Consider the following 16,689-nt stretch of genomic DNA (forward strand, 5'->3'; position numbering starts at 1 on the left):
AAGTCTAAACAGAATTAAATAATCCAATTTTAAACTTTGAAAGAACATTTCTGACCACATAATTAAAGCTACCTGGCCAGATTTAAAATAGTACTTAAACATGAACTTACAAGTTACTCTAAAAAAAACCTCCTGTCAGAGAAGAGTTATGAACTCACTGACAAATATTTAGGATTAAAAAAAAGCTTTTAAATACAGGTGCACTAAACCCCATTGTCCAAAGTCTCAGCTGAAAGACAAACCTACCTTTTAAAGAAGCTTTTTTCAACACTTTCATTGCATAAAGCTGCCCAGCATCAGGCCCAATTATCTTCCTCACGAGGAAGACCTGGCAATACAAAGCCCATTTTTAAATCACTGCAAGCTTGGTAATCAAACCCAAACTCTCACAAAGCATTTGCAAAGCTCCCATTAATGTCAGGCAGCTTCCAGGGCTCTGCACCAAGCACACACCTTTAAAGGAAGAGCACAATTCCTTGATCAGATCAGAGCTGTAAAGCACCAAGCTCTCTGAAGCATGACACTGCCCAGAAACTCTGGATTCTCTCCTGATTTATCAAAGAAGTTCTGACAGAAAGATGTTTCCTTCTATCACTTTCCTGGAGAATGACAATTCTGCCTGGTCTGCACCTCCCAAGAGGTTTTTGAGGCTTAAGACCCAAGTCTCAAATATCAAACATTCATTTTTATTAATGAATTCTGTACAAGTGGTGAGATGAAAGCAAGGAAACCTCACCATTTAAGATCAAAGCACCCTTTCCCTCTGGAATAGCAACTCCAACAGGTTTTTCTACTTTTTCTCTCCAGAAGAGTTTTAAAGATAGATGGGCTACAACTCGACACCGAGAAAAGCATATTAGATAAAACACTGCACTACACAGACATGGAGCTACACTAATTTTTAACCACCAGATCTTCCAATTTACAAAATGGTTTGATATGTGCTCCTACTTCTAAATTGCTGCTCTTGGAATAGCAATTTTTAGTTATTAATTAATGTTATGCTTACAAAAACAAAAAAACACAGCATACAAGTCACAAGAGAAAGCCAAGAGCTCCCTACAATTACCTCTCTGATCTCACCTTACCCAGACTTTCATTTACAATTAATTTATTTATATCTAGAAATTATATATATTTTTTCAAAGATCTTGTCAAATTTTCCAGTCTAGAATCAGAAATTCAAGCACTGTTATGACTAAGTTGTACAAGGTTGGGAGAGGGGTTGTTTTTATTTTAAGCTCTGGTTAGAAGAAAAATATCATGTTTCGAGGTTGTCTGGCTTTTTGTTTTAATAAGTTTTGCACAATAACTGACCCACAACAGTGCTCTACTATAGGCCAAGCTGATAGAAAATAGGGAGAATTTAAACACCAGCAACTAAGAAAACAGCTGGAGATTAATACAATCACAATTATAAAATATTAATAATAAGTACATAGTAATATTTTAGTCTTAACAACCAATAATTTGTGAGAACATAAGGAATTCATGTGCAAGTTACAAATTTTAGCTAGTATAAAAATAGTGCAAACTACTGAAGCACCACCTATTTATTTAATTTGCAGACAAATCCTCCAGAACTCCAAGGGCACATCATTCCTGAGAGAATGAAGAGAGAATTCAGTAATTCAGGAGGTTTAACCCTTTATTTCTGTGGGATTATTAAATCCTGCACTAATGTCAAAAGCAGGCTCCAGGTTTAACTCTTTATTTCTGTGGGATTATTAAATCCTGCACTGATGTTAAAACCAGGCACAAGGAAACCCCTCCTGGTGTTTGCAAATCCAAAGGAAGGAGCCTGGGAGTAGAAACTGGGAAGAGAAAACACCATGAGGGCAACAGGCACCGACCCTCCTGGTTGTTTTCTCTTGTCACAGGAAAGAACAGAGCTCAGAGCTCTGAGCTCAGGTGTGCAGCACCTGGAGAGGCACTGCCAGCATTCCAAAGCCTCAGAGCACATCTGGCCCAGCTGTTGGGGTTGCAAACAGGAGCCCTCCTGAGGCTGGCAGAACCCTGAGCTCTGGAAGCCAAATCTGAGGCAGGGCTGGCTGTGCTGAGCCCTCAGGTGGCTCCAGGCATCTCAAATCAGGAGTAATAAATATATGGAGCCTTTTCAGGCTCCTACAGTGAGACCTGTGTGAGGGAATTGGCAATGAACATTATCAGGTAAAGAAATGTTTCTGCAACCTCAAAATACTGAGAAATATTTCAAGTCTGTTCTCTACATCATCACTTGTGCACAGAATGCCTCCCTAATGTCAACTTCTTCCTCTCTCACTGTATTTTATGCAGAGGTTTGTTCCTGCCTAGAGACACACACAGAATCAGCAGAAGAACAGGAAAAGGGGAACAAATGTAAAGCTGATTGACTACTTTAGATGTTGCAAAAGATGTAGTTTGAGACTGGTTTTAAAAAATTAATTACCTTCCTATACACTAGGATTAATATTTCAGCTACTGTGTTTCAACACAGTGACAGAGATCAGATTTTCAACTTCATTTCTGCAAAGTGACACCCAGTGGCACATTACAAAAGGAAAATATTGTAACAAAAACTCTGCCATATTTCTTCTCTGTGCCATTTGAATAATTAGTGTCTTTTAGGTGGAGATCACTTGATAAATACAGCAAACTAAAAAAAGTAAGTAAGCTGGGAAATTTATTTCAGGTTAAGTTCCCAACTGCCACAATCAACTCTTCTGTAGCTACATAAATACAGATTTTGTGTCTTGAAAAAAGCCAAACATTCCCAGCACGTCAAGTCCCATCACCAAAGACAAACCAGCATTTCCTTCACAAGGTTCTGCCCATGGCTCTGGAGCAGGGCTGGGAAAGGATTCCATTACTCAACACATTTTCAAACATTCCCAGCAGCTCTGCTGGCCATTATTTCCCTGGAATGCCTGGACAGGTCTATGGAACAAGTTTATCATCTTACCTTTCCAAATGATCCCTGTCCAAGAACCTTCAGGAGTTCAAACTGTGCTGGGTCTGCTTTCTCACATCCTTCTTTCACATGATGTGTAATAGGAATTTCTTTCACACTTCCTTCATCCTGTGATTTCAAAGCAAACAAAACACAACAGTGAGCAGGCCTGCAGTAACTAAGTCTTGTTAAAAGTGCACGTAAATACCTGGATTTTTCTTTGTTTAGTTTTATTTTGGTAAAATATCTGAAATTCTAATAAGGTTTAAAGACAAACTGTTCAAATGAAGAATTTTCCCATCTATCTTTTCTTAAACAGATGCATCTAAAATTTCTAAACTGAAGAAAGATTCTCAAAGAATGCTCATTTCCTTTTGCCATAAATATTTCAACTACAGAAAAGCTGGATTATTTTACATGAAAGGAATAAATGCCCAGATTTTTAAACCAGGACTTCTGAGCTTCACCTCTGCTTAGCAGCTTTAGTTTTCCCAGTGATTACTCTTCTCATCTTTCCTCCTTCCTGAAATAAGTCTTAATGAAAGCCAAATTGAATTTCATCATTTGGGGTAATTATTGCTTTTCACAGCAGCAAATAATAACTCTGGTCATCCATTTGTAGCTGGAGGAACAGGCAGCATTTGAAGACCATAAATAAGAGATGAATCATCTTAAGGACTCTGAGAATTCTTGCATCCAAGAGAAGAAACAGCTCTGGGGTGCAGAGCTCCTGGGAATATTATCCGGTGTGGGGACCTCCTTCAGACAGCTGAGGGTAATTCTGAGCTAGGTGAGTGATTTAATGTTCTCCTGACTGCCTCATGTGCCTCTCACCTTCAGCAAAGCAGGGCCAGCAGCCCCAGTTGTGAAAAGACAAACGTTCCTGATGACACAAATCCCATGATGGATTGCAGCTTTTGTGGTGTAAGAGAAGATTCTGAGAGCCAGAACAAGCAAGGTGTCAAAATAAGCCCCCTTGGAATTAAAACCTGAGGCCCACAACAGCAACATCAGCTTGCAGGTGGAAAAGGAGCAATGCCCTCAGCCCCAGCAAGAAAATCAGTAAAGTTCTTGTACACACCAAAATCACAAGTGAAAATCCCATCTGATTTGCATGACTTCACTTTTGGGGCATCAAATGATGATCAGCTGCCTCCTGCCCTCTCTTCAAGCCTCATTTTGAAAGCTTCTCTTAGCAGAGACCAGAAAACCTCCCCACCAACCTCCTGTGAGTTACAGCCCCTGATGAGAAGTGCAAACAGCACCAGGGAAGGACCTGGGCACTGATGAAACAGTTTTGGAAACATCATTCTGTAGTCAGGTGAACTTATGCCCAGAACTGAGCATTAAAACTTCCAGTCAGCTTTAGCACAGTTCATCCAGAAGGACCTGGGTGAAATTCTGGTTTTACACAGAAATTCAGAGTAGAAATCTGCTCATATGAATTTGTACATGCTGCAGTAATTAAAGAAAAAAAAGAAGCAATCATCACACCACATTAATTGCTTCTGCCTTAATTGCTTTGCTTGTCCAGAGGGGGAAAGAGAGTCCAAACAAACATCTTGGTATATTCCCAAACTGCAGTCCAGCTGCTGCTGCACACCAGTCCCTTCCCCTCCCCTCTCTTATTCCATCCTCCTTCTGGGAAAGGCCTGTTGGTCCTGCCTGCTTCCCACACAAGGTGGGTATGAACACCAGGCACTGCTGGAAAACAAAGTGAATTCTGTAATTCACCACCAAGCCACCTGATTTCCCTCTTTGGTCACAAACCCTGATGACACACTGTAAAATCCCAACTTCCCCTCATCCATCCCCCTGGGTGACTGTCATTTATGCTCTCAGAGCACAGACACACCTATCTTTTCATTTTCCTTCACTTTTTAAACACATGCCTAATTTAAGGCAGTAAGAACAGCAGCATTTTGAAGCCATCTGATGACAGATGAAAGCAGCAAGTTGTCTAATTACACACCAAGTTGTACAACAGACTTAATGGCTGCTTCTTGCTATGAAATATGTAAATATTCTATTTAGAAGCCTTTTTTCTTCACCATCCTAATTTGTATTCCCTAACACCGTGAAACTTTGCATGAGAAAAGCTCTTTAAGAGTTCAGCCTCTCCTGTGTTTATCACCCACCTCGAGCCATTAGCCTGTGACATCACACGTGGTTGCTGAGGAGACTGAGAGGATTTCTAAATGTGAACTCAGGAGAGAAATGTTTTCCATGCAAATAAAGACTAACTTGAGATGGATGAAATGAGGTGGTTTTTTTTTATATAAAGTGTTTTATCTTCACAAAAGATGCCTATATAATTTCACTTACTTAACTACCATTAAGGTACTAAAAATTGGCTTGACTGAGGTAAGAGACCTTTTCATCACCACCACCACCAAGGAGTGAGCACACAGAGCTGAGCAGCTCCAAGCCACTTTCATTTTCATTTCTACTTTGGCCTCCCCGAACTACAAATTTGATATCTCATTTTGTGTTCTGCTGCTTGAGCAGCAAATTTCTTTCCAAGCTGAGGCACCAGCTCCCACCCAGTGGCCTTGCACAAGAGGGAACTCAACTCTTCCCTGCTCCCAGCAGGTTCTCCAGGAGCCAGGGAGCCAAAGGAACACTGGGATCAGTGCTGGCTTTGTCACAGCTCCCTGGAATGTGGCTCCAGAGCTCAGCAACCTCCTCATCCTGTTCTAGAGCAGTAGAAAACAGACAAACCTCTGCTCCTTTCCTTGCTACATGTGAGACCACTCTGACACTTGATTTACCCACTCCACACCAGGAAATGTGCAGGCAGCACGTGGGTCTGTGCCAAGACTTCATTTCCAAATCCCTTCCTTATAAATGTTGTTATTGTAGCACAATGCAGTGGTTACAGCTGGTGATAAAATTGATTTATGCCACAATCCCAGGCTGGTTTGGGTCCTTAAAGCCCATCCAGTGCCACCCTGCCATGGCAGGGACACCTTCCACTGTCCCAGGCTGCTCCAAGCCCTGTCCAATCTGGCCCTGGGCACTGCCAGGGACTCTCTGAGAACAGAAACCTTTGTGCCCCTAAACACAAGGACGAGGGTGCTGAGAAATGCTGGCCAATGTTTCCATGGGCACTCAGGCATTCCACCACACACAGGTGAGCCTCAAGTTCAGTGCAAGGTTTAGCAGCACACAGAACACTCAACTTCAGCATCTCCTGAACAGGCACTGGGCAAAATCCACCCCAAGAGGGGCTTACCTGGGATATTTCTCCATAAAGCACAATTAACACACTGGTGTACACATTAATTCCGCTCTAAAAAAGCAGAAATAAATCCCTTTGAGCTGAAGGTACAGCAGCTAAACCAAAAACTACCAAGGCAGAACAAGTGATTGCAGCATGAGCAGCATTCAGCACTCTGTGTGAAAGGTCCCAGGCTGGCCTGGGCATTTCTGAGGGTGAGGGATCCACAAATGTCCCTCCAGCACAGGGAACCTTTCCATGAAGCTCTGCCTCCTGCAGCAGAGTTCCCAAACAAGGCATTTACCACAGTTCCTACCCAAAGCCATCCTTGAGACTCAGAGTCTCCTCAGATATTGTTCAAATGAAATAATGGGTTCAGAGGTTATTAAAGAGCAGGGAATGCAGCAATTCTGCTGCAAGAAGAGGTCATGCTAATGAGTGGCTGAAGAGAGCAGGAATCAAACACTTACATGGTAGGAATATGGTTCACCTTCTTCCATAGGCTCATCTGCCATTTTAAGGCCATTTAACTGCAGGGAAAAAACCCCAAAAAATAAAAAGAAAAACATCATTAAGACACAGCAATTTCAAATTAATAAGAGTTCAAAATTTGACCAATTTACATTTCAGAGCACACAAGTGAGAGCTGGTGCTGGGGTTGCTCTAATTTAAAGCTGTAGTTTCAAACAAACACTACTACTCAGTAGTTATATTTAGCATCTCCCTTATGTATCATTTAGCATCTCCCTTTGTAAATGCCATCATTATTATTATTATGCCAGTGTTATTTAATTGGGATTAATTTAAAACTCCTTTAAAAGCTAGATACCACTCCTACAAGATGACACTAATGCAGAATTTTTCAGTTATGCATGTAACTTATGCTGCAGATGCTTTTCAGAAACCTAGAGTTTTCTAAGGAAAATTAATTTGCAGTTTAAAGGGAAAAGATGCAAAAGTGATTCCAAGCCTTTTTGAAAATACCAAGCCCACAGCTGCAGAGAAAAAAAAAATTAAACTCAGTTTAAGCTCTCTCTAAGTCACAAATAATTCAGTGCTGAAACTGAAAATAAAAAACCAACCAAAACCCAGAAATATGAAGGACATGTTCTGTTCAGACATGCAAAGCAGCCATTAAAAACTGGAAATACTTGACAAAAATGGGTGAATGCCATTGTGGATTTTGCTCATAATAATTGCTAGTTTATTTATACATTAATTGTTCAGCATCTCTACCTTTATATGGCACAGGTCTCACATTAATAGTAACTAGAAATGACATAAGAAAACTCCAACTTTTTTTTCTGAATAACAAGTTGAACCAATTAAACTCTTAGGCTGGGAAATGACTTTTTTTGGAATATGGTGTTGCTGTCAGCATGGGAGTTGGTAAAACACAGGGCTGCAGAGAAATCCCCCCAGATTCCTGTGCTCAGAACCACAGGCAGAGTCTGGAGGGACAGGTGGGGCTGCAGGGACAGGTTTGTACCTCATCTCTGTCACCCAGACAAACCCTCAACCACTTCCACTGCTGCCACAGACTCCAGTCTGGAGTAGAGCTGTCAAGAGTTAATTCACAAATTAATGCTTTTGATAAAATTAAATCTCCAGTTTTTGTAGCAAGATACTGGCACTTATTTTTGGACTATATCCTCACTGGGAAAAAAAAAAAAAAAAGACAAAACAGAAAAAGAGATCAAGGAAATAGCACAAAGCTTCATTTATTTTCACTCCACAAGTTTCTATTTACCATCACCCAGTTTAACCAATGTACCTCCAACCCAAGTCCATCATTCATCTCTCATGTGTTGCCACCCCAACAGCCAAAAATCATCCCTGCATTATCATGAATCCAGAAACCAAAGCTACTCATTTGCTACGTAACTTGTTTATTTTTTTGCATTTTTTTTCACAGATTAGACAGTGGGAGGGACAAGACACTCACTATGGTTGTTATTGTACAAATTAACTGAATAAATCCAGCAGCAACACCAAAGTTCAGCCCAGCTCTGACCTCCATCCTCAATTCTATGCAATTTCTTTTCACAACACCATAAATTACATTCAAGTGTGAAACAATGTGATGCCCACCAAAATTATCCAAAAAGCTTTTTTGGAACTAGAAATAAACTGGGTTTCTACTCCTGATTCTCAGAAATGTAATAACGTTTTTCCTTCATAGACCTCAATTATTTTATTGTGCATTTCACCTTTTCTTTCTATGAAGATGGACAACATTTCCCAAGTTTTGTTACTTAAATTTAAGCTCAGGAACCAACACCACCAATCAGAAGAACTACAGATACACTGAAAACAATACAGATACAAAAAATGGGGCTGGAACAGGGTTTTGAACCCAAAATCAGTGTATTATTTCATCTAGGTTGTTCCTGAGAACACCATTTAATGTACTTTCAACTTGCTGGCAAATCAAGTACACTAAAGCTATTGGATTTTTATGGCAGGTAATCATCTTAATTAACAATTTCCTATCATACACTTTTCCCCTTCACTGTTGCTCCTTGGTTTGTGTTTGTTTTTTCCTGTCCAGTCTCTCTGTACTGATACAGACTGGGACACCTGCCAATTTCTGTGCTGTTCAAGGACATGAATCTGCTTTTATTGCTTGGTACACACAACTACACTTTTGCCATATTTGTTTGTGAATCCTGGTCACTGTCCATTAAAGAAAGGCAAGGAACAAAAATCTGCAAACTTGTTGGAATAGAACCCAAAGTCTGGTGGCTTGTTAAGTAATTCAGCTAAAAAAAGTCAATGACAAAAATCAAATCATTACTGTCTTGTACAGTCACTTAATTGGCTGAGTTTCAATAACCAGAAGCTGGCAAAAAAGAAAAGTGACAGTTAATACTTATTTCCCACCTCTGTGGAAACCAGATACAAAATGCAGCTCCCACAGCCAAGTGAGGCTCCTTTCAGAGATTTATTCATGAATATTTATGCACAAACATATAGAACAGAACGATTTTAACCTTGAAGTCGTTACTAACTAAATAGCTATGAATGCACAAATTTGATTTATTATTGAGAATTAAAAAGCACAGCTCTCTATAAAAAGAACAGGTGAAAGAAGCCAATACTAGGATGGTGAAGGAGATTCCTTCATCTTGCAATCATTCTGCTGTTCAGTGCTGCTCAAGTCCTACAAGTGAGCATTTTAAATATTAACTCCCATGAAAACACAAACTGAACTCAGACTTTTAGGCAAACACTGACGACACTTTCCAAGCACACAATGTGGAAATGACACAAAGTACCCCGAGTTGTTGATTAGTAAAAAATAACAAAAGGAACTATGTAAACAGATGAGCTCAAAGTTTAGGTCAGAGCACCTGGCAGGTCAGATACTTCTGCAGAGGTGCAGGATGAGGGAGCAGGGAGCAGTGTGCCTCTGGATTAAATACATTCCATAGCTGGGACCATCCCTGTCATCCGGGGAGCAATGTGCCTCTGGATTAAATACATTCCATAGCTGGGACCATCCCTGTTATCCTAAAAGCAGTGTGCCTCTGGATTAGATGGATCTCATGGCTGGGATCATTCCTTCTCCTTTGGGAGCAGTGTGCCTCTGGATTAAAGACATCCCATGGCTGGGATCATTCCTGTTACCTTGGGAGCAATGTGCCTCTGGATTAAATAATCCCATGGCTGGGATCATTCCTTCTCCCTTGGCAGCAATGTGCCTCTGGATTAGATGGATCCCATGGCTGGGACCATCCCTGTTATCCTAAAAGCAGTGTGCCTCTGGAATAGATGGATCCCAAGGCTGGGATCATTTCTCCTCCCTTGGCAGCAATGTGCCCCTGGATTAAACACATCCCAAGGCTGGGACCATCCCTGCTCCCTTGGAGAATATCCAAAGGGCTGGGAAGAGGCTTAATGACAACTGCACATGTTCTTCCTCTGATTAGAACAGCAGAACAGAGTATTCCCAGTATTACCAGATTGGAATCATCCTCCCCTCTCCCATATTAAGGATGTTTTCAGTGTTTACATGGTAAATTCCTTAGGACTTGGTGGGTCTACAGGTTTTGGTTGAAAGAAGCCAGGCAAAAGGTCAGCAAAAATGCCTCATCCCAGGAAAAGCAGTGGAAGATGTAAAGCAGGTGCATCCTGCCCTGGTTTTAAATGTCTTTGCTGAGGGATTCAAACAGAATTTTAAAAATTCTAGAAAAAGCAGAACTGGGAATTTTATCATCATATTATAATTAGAAGTAAAAAGCAATATTCAGCAGCACTCACCTAAAATCTTGTCTGGCTTCAAAGAGGTAAAATTCTACCCAAGGGTCACCAAGAGCTCCTGTCTCCTCCACAGCTCCTCCTTCCCTGGGCTCCTTTGGGGAGTCATGGGGTGTTCCCAGAGCTGCACCCCAGCTCTCCCACATGAACACAGGAATAAGCAGTTTCCTTCCCCACAAACAGAAGGAACCCTTCAAGTAGTTATTTCAAAATATTTGAGTGGAAGCTTACATCAGAAATCCCAATTATGTCAAAAAGACTTGGAAAAAAAAAATCCTGACAGGACGACCACATTTGTTCCTCCTTTATTCTTAATTACATCTATAGAGAGTTTGCACCATTAATTTAATTAGCAACACACTGGCCTACTGAGGATTTCCTGAGATAGGTCTGAGCAGTTTGAGGGTTCTGGGCACATTCCCTCCCCACCTACACAAACTCTGGGCCAGCCCCACTCCCTCAATTCCCCCCACAAAGGGAAGAGGCCTCTAAACTCCCTCACACTCTTGAACACACCAAGTGAAAAAGGAGATAAAGCAATCTAAAACACCTGAAACCCATAATCAGTTACTAGGGAGAGCTACAAAGTTCTTTTCCTGTGGCAAATAAATCATACATTCAGAAAGGACACCAAACCTTCAGCAACATATAATTAGTGATTTTAAAAGAACATTTTGATCCTTTCCATTATCAGATCAAGGGAAAATTACGTGCGCCTCCAACAAGTCCCAGCTCTGACAAGACACAAAGCTGACCCCAAGCACAGGGATCACTGAATTAGCACAGGACTTGAGATCTTTTCATTCCTGCCTGTGTACACAACCTTAAATCAAAGGGCACAAAGCAGCCAGTCTCCAAATTATATTTAATGGCAGGTAATTCTGGAAAAGGATGAGATTTATACTTGAGGAAAGCAATTATCTCACATTTTATTCTTAATGTAGTGAAGTACTACATAAATAGCAGAATTCTAACTGTGATGAGTAAACAAATCACATCATTCTTTGGATTAAGGGTTATTGTGAAGTGTTTCCAAAGTTATCCTGCAGGAAGCAAGGTGAGCTACTTGCAACACACTCCTGGACCTGGTCAGAGACTCAGAATACTACAGCAGATTTCCAAAACCAATTTCAGAGGTGGTACACAAACCCACCATCGTTATTACTGTATTGCAGCACTTCTCAGGGCATAAAGACACTCATTGTTTTCTCTTTAAGAGCATTACCGTGCACACTTTTTTTTAAAAGGCAACTTGTTCTCCAAGACCTTTACAAAATCGGTGCATTGTTGCAATGTTTGAGGCACTCAAACGAGGGGCAATGTTTTACTTTCTCTCCTGACAGAACACCAGGAGATTGTGGAGATTCTGAGATGCACTGAACTAGGTAGAGCTGAGTCATCCACGTCACTGCCAGTAATTACTCACAAAGGAGTTATGCAACTCCTAACACTGACAAAATTCAGTGGCCTTTGACAGACCGGGCTCAGATCGTGCTCCAGAGATGGGACTGAAAACACTGGCCAAAATCAAAGATGTATTTATCTCAACTGGCAAAGGGAGCAGCTCATGCACAACAGCAGCAGAGCTCAGCTCATGAAAAATCCTTTTGGAGGGCAGCAACTTTCAATGCACGCCATTTTCCAGCAGATTTCTTTAGTTTGCAGTCACTTTTTTGTTTCAGCCTTGTCTTGCTTGTCATAATCAGGCAATTAAGCAACTGGTTCTTGAAGCATTTATTGCAAAAGTAAGTATTTGAGAAGGAGGTTGCATTTATGCAATTCACAATATTCATGTCTTGCAAACAGCCATGTGCTTACAGCAATTACAGAGCTCGTGGTAAGTGCAATCCTCCCAGTTCAAGGGGCAGAAAGTGCCCAAATTCCTGTATTCTGCCCAAACCCAACTATTTCTGTATTTCATTCAGCTTGGTCAGTAAATTGTTAATGTTCACTTTCCTGTTTCTTTGTAGACTGTAATTACATTTTCATAATCTACAACAGTTGATTACGATCAACACCCTCATGCCTATTTTTATTACCATGGAAATACTTATTAATCCAATATCCAGGCAAAAAGAAATTCACTGAATATTTGAAGCTTTAACAGCACAACATTGATCCTTCCTACCTAGGCTTAAGGAATTCCCAGAGCCACAAAACAGCTTCACAAGTGACACTGTCACAGGAATATAAACACATGAACAGCACAGCCCCAAATCCGCAGCACTTCAAAGACCCCCCCAAAAAGGGCAAAATAATTCAATCCTGACCTTCAGTAATTTCTTCCAAAAGTTCATGCTGCTCTTGTCACTCGAAGCATGAAAATTTGTTTCCTACTTTCAAGCTCACCTCCTTTCCTTGCCAGGTGTTTTTACTCCAAGTCAACACAAGTGCTACTGGAAATGCACTTAGTGCTAATAACATAATCCTAAATTTAGTCAACATGCGGAGTCTCAGAGAAAACCATTCCTCGGATTTCTCCTCCTGTGCCACAGCTGATGGACAAGAGCACCAGAAGGCACAAGTTAATCTTCAAAATAAAAACCTATTTCACAGTAGCTCCGTTGACTGCAGCTCCAGCAAGGCCAAGGTCAGAGATCTCTCAGACTGCCAATACAAGGCTGTAATGAATACTACAAGCTACACTTAATTCTGTAAAATTTAAGAGAAAGGCCACACCAAAATTCATTTTGACATAAAATGCACCTTTGTTGAATCCCCCAGCCACGGGGATGTAGAAATCCAACAAGTGAGAAGTGCAGCACACCCCTGAGATCAGTAATGGAAAGGGTTATGACAACACAAGTGTTTGTTCTGTCACTTGGGAACTTCACACTCAACTTGAAGAAACTGGTTTGGCACAAATGGGCTCTAAGTGCTGCTGGCCAACCCGAACAACACCTTTAAATCTCCTTTTAATCTGAGCCCAGCTGGAGGGGCTTCACACAGACCTTGTGAAATACAATTTCAAGAGTGACTGCTGCAAACAGCTGCCCTCAGATGTCACACACACAGAGCCCTTTCAGCTGGACACCCCTGCCCTGAGCTCTGCTGGCTCCCCTTGCTGGGGGGGGCTCATCCAGCCACAAAACACCCAGGGATGCACAGCCCACTTCAGCTGCAACACTCTGCTCCTCATTATTCTACCACTGATACACCATAATCTCCTAATATTTCTTCAAGAACTGATCAACAAGACCAAGAAAGTTCTCAGACCTCTGCTAAGTTTCATACCTCACTTACAACAAACTGATTTTAAAACAATATGAGCAAATAAACCTTAATATTTCAGCTGACTTTCTGATATCTGATGCATATCCAGTAATTATAGTACTTGGCAATGGTACTAAAATCCCCAAATATTAAAAAGCACAAAGAAATTTGGGATTTGTTTTTCCCCTTTGAATTTTTATCAGGGAAAATAAATTTCACAACACCCTTTAAGGGACATCCTTTCACTCTTGCACATTTTGTACTTTGAGATGGTTTTGCTACAGACCCTTTTCACTTGCAATAAGAAGAGTCTGGTGCACAGAAAGCAAGTCTGACCAGTTTTAAGCAACTTTGTTTAGATAACATCTTTTGTGTGTCTAACAGACCTAGGTGTAATCTTTTATTTGTCATAGCTGACGATACCTGATACACAACCCTTCACTGCTGATTTCAAAGTGCCAGAGTTTTAACACTCGAGCACCACGTTCTGCTGAGGCACAGGAAACATTGCAACAGAACCAGTTTTATCTTTTATTTTCTTTTAAATTGCATTTGCTCCTTGCTGATGAAGCACCTCGAGCACTAAGCAATACCTCGAAGTCGTTCCTCGTCCTTTAACGCATTTAAGCATCCAAACCTCAACCAGGCAGTCCTGGTTCTCTCTGCTCGTTGTGTTTATGATAACCAACACTCAGTTAGTTATTCAACGTTTAAGCATCCAAACCTCAGCCAGGCAGTCCTGGTTCTCTCTGCTCGTTGTATTTATGATAACCAATGCAGAGTTAAGTTATTCAACGTTTAAGCATCTAAATCTCAGCCAGGCACTCCTGGTTCTCTCTGCTCGCTGCGTGTACGGTAATTAATGTATAGTTATTCCAGGAGAAGGCAAAGGCACCTCCGTAGTGACAACCTACCTGGATGCGCAGCCACATTAGCGCGAGCAAATTTCCCGCAGAACTTAAAGTAACTTTTCACAGCAGCTACGGCCATAAAAGTGAGTTCCCAACCCCTCGGATGATGCGTGGGGAGGGACACCTGTGACACGAAGCGGCCGGGAGGCGACACAAAGCCCCTGCCTCCCCGGTGCCGCTACCTCCACACGTGTCACGGCCCGCGCCCGGGGGCACGGCCGGGCCCGGGGCGGCCGCGGGGCTGCGCGGCGGTGGCGGCCGGGCCCGCGGGACGGCGGGGGCGGGCGGGGGCCGCGGGCTGCGGGCCGGGAGCGAGGCCGGGCGGCGGGGCCGGGCCGGGTAGGGCAGGGCAGGGCGGGTGCGGGTCGCGGCCGTGCGCAGGCCGGGGGGCCGGGGAACCGGGGAGGCGGGGGCGCGACGGGCGGGCTGAGGGGGCAGCGGGGCGAGGCCGGCGCAGCCCGGCGCGGAGGGGCCGCGGGAGGCCGGGCCGGGCGCAGGTGCCGGCGGGGCGCGGAGCCGGCCCGGCCCGTTCCCCCCCTTCCGCCCCGCACTGACCTCGGCGCCGCTCACGTACAGCTCCATTTTGTGGCAGGGCTGCGGCTCGTCGTCCAGCGGCGCGCACGGCACCATGTCCCGGCTGTGGGGCCGCGGCGGCTCGGCCGCTGCCGGGGGCCGTGCGGGGCGGCGCGGGGCCGGGCGCGGGGCGCGGAGCGGAGCGCGGGGTGCGGGCGCTGCCGGCCGGCGGGGGCGGCGCCGCGCTGCGCTGCCCCGCGCACGCCCCCAACATGGCGGCCCGCGGGGGCGGGGCCTGCGCCGCACCGCGGTGACGTCAGGGCGGGACGGAGAATCCCCTGCATGGGGAGGGGGGGAATGACGCGTGGTGACGTCACCGGGGCTGCGGGCAGGCGGCGGCGCCGCCGCGTTGAGGGGGATTGGGAATGGAGGGGTTGGGGATGGAGGGGTTGGGGATGAGGGGATTAGGAATGGAAGGGTTGGAGATGAGGGGATTGGGAATGGAGGGATTGGGAATGGAGGGGTTGGGGATAGAGGGGTTGGGGATGAGGGGATTGGGAATTGAGGCGTTGGGGGTGAAGGACAGGTCTGAGGGGGAGTGGGGTGGCTGGATTGAGGATGAGGGACGCAGGATGAGAGGGATTGGGGATGAGAGACGGGAGTGAGGGGATTGGAGTTGAGACGAAACTGCGGGCACAGTCTGAGGGGGCTCACGGCTGAGGGGACGGGGGTCAAAGCATTGGTGATAAATGGTTTGGAGATGAGGGACAGGGATAGATGAGGGGACGCGGATGTCAGGGATCGGCGCTGAGGGGCACTGGCTGCGCGCCCCGAACAGCGAGGCTGTTCCTCCCACGGAGCTGACAGAGAAGAGGGGGAAAAAAAACCAACCAAAAAAACCCCCAAAAGTTTCGTTCGGTTTTGTTTTTTTCGAATGTGCGAGGCGTGGGGACAGGAAGCGCGGGCGGCGGGGAGGCACAGCCCGCTCCCCGCGGGGCCGTGGGCAGCGGGAAGCGGCTGGGGCGGCTGCGGAGCCGCCTCATCGGGCTCAGAGCAAACCGGCCGCGGAGCCGTGCTCGCAACAAACCGGCCCTGGAGCCGCCTCACCGGGCTCGGAGTAAACCGACCCCCGAGCCGCTTCACCGGGCTCACAACAAACCGGCCCCGCCGCCTTTGTTTGCCGGCGTATGTTGGTAGAGAAACACGGCAGCACTGCCCGACGGGGGCAGGAGAAGGAGCGTGCGTGAAAAAATAATATTCCCACTTCACCGTTTGATTTTAGGAGCTGGAATACACTAGATGATGCTGTCAAAAGTGTGGTTTTAAAGGCTAGAAAGCTGCCTCGATGACAGTTTGTATTTGAACATGCTGCATGACTTATCAATAAGCCCTGCCCTCTAGATAAAGCAAAGGAAGACTCAAACCGTTCTTAATTGCCAAATAATTTCTATGAAATGAGCACAAACAAGGGAACAAGCTGGTGCACCCCACAGCTCAAACACTTTCCATGCTGATTTTTTTGGCTCAGAAGTCAAGCAGTGCACAGACAAGTGTAGGATGCCGTGCTGCTCCAGTCCTTGATTAGATCCCATTCCCAGTCCCCCAGAGGTGCCCATTCCCAAAGGTGATTGAAGAGTGAGTAT

At 44.3% G+C, this 16,689-nt stretch overlaps 1 protein-coding gene across 2 annotated transcripts in view; it reads right to left on the reverse strand.

Annotated features, from left to right (window-relative positions):
- The window catches only part of RPS6KA6 (ribosomal protein S6 kinase A6), a 35,986-nt gene extending 20,808 nt beyond the window's left edge, over positions 1-15,178 (reverse strand). For both annotated transcript variants that reach the window (XM_054289493.1, XM_054289492.1), the window contains exons 1-4: positions 15,089-15,178; positions 6,620-6,679; positions 2,942-3,058; positions 247-328 (exon numbers count right to left, since the gene is read on the reverse strand). In XM_054289493.1, coding sequence (XP_054145468.1) covers positions 247-328; positions 2,942-3,058; positions 6,620-6,679; positions 15,089-15,163 — 334 coding nt within the window. In that variant the 5' untranslated portion in view covers positions 15,164-15,178. The remainder of the gene's footprint in view (positions 1-246; positions 329-2,941; positions 3,059-6,619; positions 6,680-15,088) is intronic.
- Between the last annotated feature and the right edge of the window lie 1,511 nt (positions 15,179-16,689).

This window comes from Melozone crissalis, unplaced genomic scaffold (assembly GCF_028551555.1).
Source record: "Melozone crissalis strain CALT ecotype California unplaced genomic scaffold, PUWL_Pcris_2 ptg000068l_1, whole genome shotgun sequence".
Classification (NCBI taxonomy): Eukaryota; Metazoa; Chordata; class Aves; order Passeriformes; family Passerellidae; genus Melozone; species Melozone crissalis.